Source organism: Cherax quadricarinatus, chromosome 40 (genome assembly GCF_038502225.1).
Source record: "Cherax quadricarinatus isolate ZL_2023a chromosome 40, ASM3850222v1, whole genome shotgun sequence".
Lineage (NCBI taxonomy): Eukaryota > Metazoa > Arthropoda > Malacostraca > Decapoda > Parastacidae > Cherax > Cherax quadricarinatus.
This window is the reverse complement of record NC_091331.1, coordinates 3,523,567-3,531,066: the sequence shown is the minus strand read 5'-3', so window position 1 is coordinate 3,531,066 and position 7,500 is coordinate 3,523,567. Positions and strand designations below refer to the sequence as shown.

Below are 7,500 nucleotides of genomic sequence, written 5' to 3'. Positions count from 1 at the left end.
TTTACGCACCTCTCTTCGCAGTTCTGCGTGCACGCCGACAAGCGCAAGATGCTGCAGGAGCTGACCACTTCGCTGCACGTGCGCCCCAACAAGGCGCATGTGCTGTGGGAACTGGCGCATTGTATCTCCTCCGCTGTCAACGCTGACGGCTACAACCTGTACCTGGCTGACAACACGACTGACACCCTCCACCACTATCTGGAGACCAAGGAGGGGTTAGTGTTGGGGAGGGTCAGTGTTAGGGAGAATCAGTGTTGGGGAGTGTCAGTGTTGAGGAGAATCATTGTTGGGAAGGGTCAGTGTTAGGGATGGCCGGTGTTGGGAAGGGTCAGTGTTAGGGATGGCCGGTGTTGGGAAGGGTCAGTATTACAACCCAGGAGTCCAAATGGCCTGTTATCCTGGGCGTAAAGGGAGCAAAATAAACACAGCAGAAAAGTTTTGACTTACATTATCCTTCACCAATTTAGAACAGCAATATGTACACTATATACAGTGACAGGTATTAGTGCACTCCACGGTAAGCAAGGCAGAACAGAAGCCACAAGAGAGCAGACCGTGCTTCAACCAGCTCTAGAATGGGAATGACAAGGGCAGACAGGAGAGTGGTACCCACATAACCTCTGCGATTGCCAAAACCATCTTCTTATTGGCTGGAACCTGGTTACTAGTTGAACGACAGGGCCCCATCATCAACTCTTAGTCACCTGGTTCGCTGGTTGGGGGAGATAGCCTGTAAATGAGGGTGTGTACATGCGCCGAATAAAGGTTACGTACTCTTTGCATGCCACAGTCAGTGTTAGTGATGGCCGGTGTTGGGAAGGGTCAGTGTTAGGAATGGCCGGTGTTGGGAAGGGTCAGTGTTAGGGATGGCCGGTGGTGGGAAGGGTCAGTGTTAGGGATGGCCGGTGGTGGGAAGGGTCAGTGTTAGGGATGGCCTGTGTTGGGAAGGGTCAGTGTTTGGAATGGCCGGTGTTGGGAAGGGTCAGTGTTAGGGATGGCCGGTGGTGGGAAGGGTCAGTGTTAGGGATGGCCGGTGGTGGGAAGGGTCAGTGTTAGGGATGGCCTGTGTTGGGAAGGGTCAGTGTTTGGGATGACAGTATTGAGACACACTTCAGGAAGTACATAGGCCAGAAATATGTACTCTTAGAGATGCACGTTCCTCAGGGTAAATACATTGAGAAATTACTGTAATCCCTATTTTACCAATTAAGGCATTAATACCACAAGGTATTAAATTATTAATGACTAGTGATGAACAAGAGACACGCAGCTTTAATGACCCTCGTGCAGTCGATGGACCTGAAGGTCAATTAACCAGTCACCCGGATATATCTGTTATCTGTTAGTGGTTCTGGGAATTACCTTCCCCACTGCACGGTCTCAGACCACGCCTCACAGGTTAGACAGGAACCATTATAGGATGAAGAACTACTGAGAAAAAATATAGGAAAGTAGAGGTATGTGTATACTAAATATAACTGGAAGTTTGTAAGATTTACCTGTCATCTTATGTGTTCCTGAGACAGAAAGAAAAGACCAGCAGTCCTGCCAGAATGCAAATAAGAATGTTTCCATTTCACAATCATTTGACAGAACAACAGAAGACTTTCAAGTCAACACCGAGGGTATCCTCTAAGGACTGTCTACTTCAGTCCTGATCAAAGACGAGAAGGAGGGAAGCTGGAGGGAGATGCATGGATGAGTGTCAGTAATGGCAAGGATTGTGTTGAAGAATTATGGAGTGGTGGAGAGGTCACTTGAGAGTATTAAACATATGAATGTGTGTGTGTGTGTGTGTGTGTGTGTGTGTGTGTGTGTGTGACAGATAATCCCTACATTTAACTCCACTGTCTATGTTTCGTATATGTCATTTAATTAACGTATGTGTAGTTACTGACCTGAATTGATAAATCCCCTGGTGGACGAAGTCGTCTGTACAATAAAATATCATAAACTCGCAGTGTCTTATTTACTTACTGATGGTGTACTCTGCCATTGTGTTACCATACCTCACTGACAATATTTTCTCCCTCAGGGTAGAGCTGCGAGGCCCCGGGTCGTCATGGTCTTGTGAGATGGGTGTTGGGTCGTGGCTCTGCGCCTGGGTGGCCAGCACCAGACACGCCGTTCGCATCACAGGCCCTTCCAATGACCCACGGTTCCCCAAAGGCTGTCCCTTCCTCGAGGTGAGTCCCTTCAATACCACAGGTCTCCTAAGGGTTGTCCTTTCTTTGAAGGTGAATCCCTTCAAGGCTTCAGGTTTCCCAAGGCCTGGCCCTTCCTGGAGGTGGGTCAACACCCAAAACAAACAAAAATTAATGGTCTGAGAGGTAAAAACACGTGCTTTGATATACCTTTGAAGAATTTCGAGAGTATATCTACTCTCTGAGCCCGCCCATGGGCCAGGCTCATCTGGTGCTTGCCTGATCAACCAGGCTGTTGCTGCTGGAGGCCCGCTGCCCCACATATCCATTACAGCCTGGTTGATCTGGCACCTGGTGAAGATACTTGTCTAGTTTCCTCTTGAAGGCTTCAACACTTGTTCCAGTAGTGTTTCTGATATCTTCTGGTAAGATGTTGAAAAGTCTGGGACCCCGGATGTTGATACAGTGTTCCCTTATTGTCCCCACCCTACCCCTGCTCCTCACTGGGTTTATTTTACACTTCCTCCTATATCTCTCACTCCAGTATGTTGTTATGGCAGTGTGCAGATTTGGGACCAAGCCCTCGAGTACCTTCCAGGTATATATTATCATATATATTATCATACACCAGGAGGCCTGGTCACAGACCGGGCTGCGGGGGCGTTGACCCCCGGAACTCTCTCCAGGTAAACTACAGGTCTACCTCTCTCTCCTCCGCTCCAGTGAGTACATGTTCGAGACCTGCAGGCGTTCCCAGTAGTTTAGGTGCTTTACTGGCTCAATGTGAGCCGTAAACGATCTCTGTATTTGTTCCAGCTCTGATATTTCTCCTGCCCTGAACGGGGCCGTCAGCACTGAGCAATATTCTAAGTGAGGGAGAACTAGCGATTTTAAGAGTGTCATCATCGGCATTGTTTCCCTTGTTTTGAAAGTTCTCAATACCCACCCCGTCATCTTCCTGGCTGTCGTGATCTTTGTCTTGTTATGGTCTTTAAAAGAAAGGTCCGCTGACAATTATTCCCAGGTCTTTTACGTGTTCCTTACGTTCTATTTGGTAACCCTCTTGAGTTTTGTACATAGTGTTCCTTTTGAGTTCTTCATTCTTTCCATACCTAAGCAGCTGGAACTTATCACCATTGAACGTCATGTTGTTTTCCACTGCCCACTGGAAAACCCTGTTTATGTCTTCCTGTACTTTTTCAGTGTCATCTACCGTACTGACTTTCATGCTTATTTTAGTGTCATCTGCAAATGATGATACAAAAGTGTGCCGGGTGGTTTTGTCTATGTCTGCTATGAGGATGAGGAACTGGGGAGCAAATATTTTTAAAGACATGCAGAAGACGACTTGAAAAAAAAAGGACAACTTCTACAAGTCGACTTGAAAAGAAAAAAGACGCTTCTAAAGTTCTATTTGAAAAACAAAAAGACAATCTGAAAAAAAGAGATCTCGAAGTAAAAGTTCCCTGTAATCGAATCATCGCTGTAAAAACAACGTCTTTCTATGCTATATGTGCCAGTGTACCACCAACAAATTTTTATATTCACAGGACAGCACCAAAGCTCGTATGGGTTTAGAGAGGAATCTGCTTAGTTTGGGCCAGTAGCCCTACTGCAGTGTTCCTCCATTCTTATATTTTTATGAACATCAAGTCGCTCTACCACTGGTTGGGACAATCTACATTACTGTTAAAATAACCGGAGGAGAAAGCGCTACACCCGTAAGGGTTCCTATAACGCCAAGGGAATGGGAGGTAATCGAGTTTCTTCCAAGAAAGGGAAGAGGAGCTCTAATTTCTTGAATCATGAGCTCTTTATCATCATCAAGGTGCTTCCCTTCTCTTCGCTAAGCCAAATCTGAATGCCTCCCATTTACCCTAGCGCTCTGTGACCTATACGGATTTAACGCTTACCCATGATTATAATAATAAAATTAATAATAATAATAATAATAATAATAATAATAATACAAAAGGCAGGTTTGGCACAAAACCACCAATGAGTGATTTCTTCAGCCATAAAAACCGCATAATCACTTAAGTAGCACACATCAACGACATCTATGAACTACATTGGGTAAACAAAGTGTTCTGGCCATTGTTAATTGGACGAGAGAGAGTGTGTTATAACTTAACCTGCAACACACTTTGTATCCACCTCAGCCAGGTCACACACACACAAAAATATGTCTTCATATAAAAAGAAGAGCGTTTCCTACTGCTGGAGGATGAGAAGATTGAGTCGTGTCTTTGACACAGTCATCTGCCCAAGCGTAGACCATTTCCGGGGACATAGAGAGAATGCCTTTCAATGGAAAACACATCTCATCAAGAGCAATTTTCCGGGTGGTGTCCCAGATTGATGGTGGGTCCCAAGACCCCTGGAGTCCTAGGGTGTGAAGCCTAGACTACGGGAGTCCTGGACAGAGGGTGTGAAGCCAGGATGACTGGAATGCTAGACAGAGTGTGAGACCAGGACCACGGGAGCCCTAGACAGAGGGTGTGAGACTGGGACCACGGGAGCCCTAGACAGAGGGTGTGAGACTGGGACCACGGGAGCCCTAGACAGAGGGTGTGAGACTGGGACCACGGGAGCCCTAGACAGAGGGTGTGAGACTGGGACCACGGGAGCCCTAGACAGAAGGTGTGAGACTGGGACCACGGGAGCCCTAGACAGAGGGTGTGAGACTGGGACCACGGGAGTCCTAGACAGACGGTGTGAGGCCAGGACCAGGGGAGTGTTAGACAGGGAACGCCTCGTAAGGATTCGCTTGACAAGGAAGAAGACTCTCACGAAAGAAGAAATTAAGACTGAAGAATGAATATCTTTTTTTACCCAGTTATTTTTCACAAAGGTGCCGGAATAACTGACCAGTTATTTGGGTTATGAACACAAAGTGTTAGTGGACTAACCAGAATATTATTATTATTATTATTATTATTATTATTATTATTATTATTATTATTATTATTGTTTAATATTATTACAATGGAAAGTAAGAGCTACACCCACGAGGGTCTTAGAGCGCTGCTATTACTATTATTAATATTGTTATTATTATTAATCGGAAAGATGCGCTAAATGCGTATGTGTCATACAAAATTGATATGGCTCAGGTGTTGTCCATCTATTTTTCTAGCACATAAGAACTGCCGTAACTTTCGGTCCTTGAGAAAACATGTTGCTGAACAAGCTCGTATCGGAGCGACGTTTCGCTCTCTGTACAGCTTTATCGACTATGACCTTAGCACAGACGGCAGCGCACCATCCACACTCAACTTTCCACCCTTAAAATTCCGTTTCCTCCTTCCCCCCATGAGTCATTTTTATTACTGAATTCCGCTCCTGTTTCTGCTTTTATTCATTAACATCCGCGTGTGTGTGTGCTCCGCATAAAGGAGCTTCCAATAAAGCAGGTCACACTACACAAATAACCCGCACATAGAGGAGAGAGAAGAGCATATGACGAGGCTTTGGTCTACCTCGGACCTTCCATAAGACACATTAACACTCAGAAATAAAGTTTATCTGGCATTAACCTAGTAAGTTTATTCTGATACAAATACACGTAAATACAGTTATATAAATTATCATACATAACAGTATATGTGTAGATTACCTGGGATAAACCCTGAAAAAGGTGAGACAAAGTGACTTATTTCCTTATATATTAATAAACAAAATGGTTATAATTGACCGTTATTTTTAAAGGGTGGACCGGTAAGCCAGCAGAAGGCCTCGGTCAGATGACCAAAAGCTCCAACGGCAGGTCATCATCTAAGACCAGTGTCAGGAAACACTTCTTGTGTTTCCTGACGAGCCTTACCTAACCTATTTCCATTGGGGTCATTGTTGCTTCAGGAACAGGAGGTGGAGCAGGCGCTGACCATGGCTGTGGTGCAGAGCAACGGAGAGCTGGCGGCGGTGCTGGAGCTCTACAGGAGGAAGGGAGGAGACAAGTTCCACGAGGAGGACGAGGAGATCGTCAACTCTTACCTGGTGTGGGGCGGTATCGCCCTCCACTACGCTGACCTTTACCACAACATGGTCAAACAACGCAAGCTTAACGAGTTCATCCTCTCCGTTGTCAAGTCAGTGCCACAGCCGCTTACGTTGTTATCTTGTTGTTATTATTATTATTATCATTATTATTATTGTCGATGTTGTCATTCTGTTATTGTTATTTTATTATTATAGTTATTATTATTATCATTATTATTGTTGTTGTTATTGTTATTATTAGTTATTATTATGAGTTATTATTTGTATTATTATTATTGCCATGGGGAAGTACTAAGCCCTAGGTAATTACACTGGGTACTGCGAGGTAGTCAACTTTCGTCCGAACAAGTGGAGAGTAACTCCAGATTCCCCCCCCCAAAAAAAAAAAATCTATAAATTACGAGAAAAGATTTACACAAAAGAAGATAATCGTTTTCAATATATATATATATATATATATATATATATATATATATATATATATATATATATATATATATATATATATATATATATATATATATATATATATATATATATATATATATCCCACCCTGCCTTGGTGGGATACGGCTGGTACGTTGAAAGAATATATATATATATATATATATATATATATATATATATATATATATATATATATATATATATATATATATGTATATATATATATATATATATATATATATATATATATATATATATATATATATATATATATATATATATATATATATATATATAAATGGGAAGTACAATGCCTGCACTTTAAAGGAGGGGTTTGGGATATTGGCAGTTTGGAGGGATATGTTGTGTATCTTTATACGTATATGCTTCTAAACTGTTGTATTCTGAGCACCTCTGCAAAAACAGTGATAATGTGTGAGTGTGGTGAAAGTGTTGAATGATGATGAAAGTATTTTGTTTTGGGGGATTTTCTTTCTTTTTTGGGTCACCCTGCCTCGGTGGGAGACGGCCGACTTGTTGAATATATATATATATATATATATATATATATATATATATATATATATATATATATATATATATATATATATATATATATATATACATATATATATATATATATATATATATATATATATATATATATATATATATTTATACATATATATATAATATATATATATATATATATATATATATATATATATATATATATATATATATATATATATATATATATATATATATATATGGGTCGGGCAACATTATATATATTTTTGTAAGAGAGATAATTTTGGGCGCACCGGGATTCAACTATCGGAGTTGTGATTGGATTCCAAGATGAGAATTATCAGTAACTTTAGGGCATTTGTTTTTTGGTATTGGA

At 41.8% G+C, this 7,500-nt stretch overlaps 1 protein-coding gene across 7 annotated transcripts in view; it reads left to right on the top strand.

Moving 5' to 3' along the window:
* LOC128687151 (probable 3',5'-cyclic phosphodiesterase pde-5) overlaps window positions 1-7,500 on the top strand; it is a 172,969-nt gene that overhangs the window by 126,792 nt on the left and 38,677 nt on the right. For all 7 annotated transcript variants that reach the window (XM_070092632.1, XM_070092631.1, XM_070092633.1 and 4 more), the window contains 3 exons: window positions 22-215; window positions 2,036-2,186; window positions 6,006-6,235. In XM_070092632.1, coding sequence (XP_069948733.1) covers window positions 22-215; window positions 2,036-2,186; window positions 6,006-6,235 — 575 coding nt within the window. The remainder of the gene's footprint in view (window positions 1-21; window positions 216-2,035; window positions 2,187-6,005; window positions 6,236-7,500) is intronic.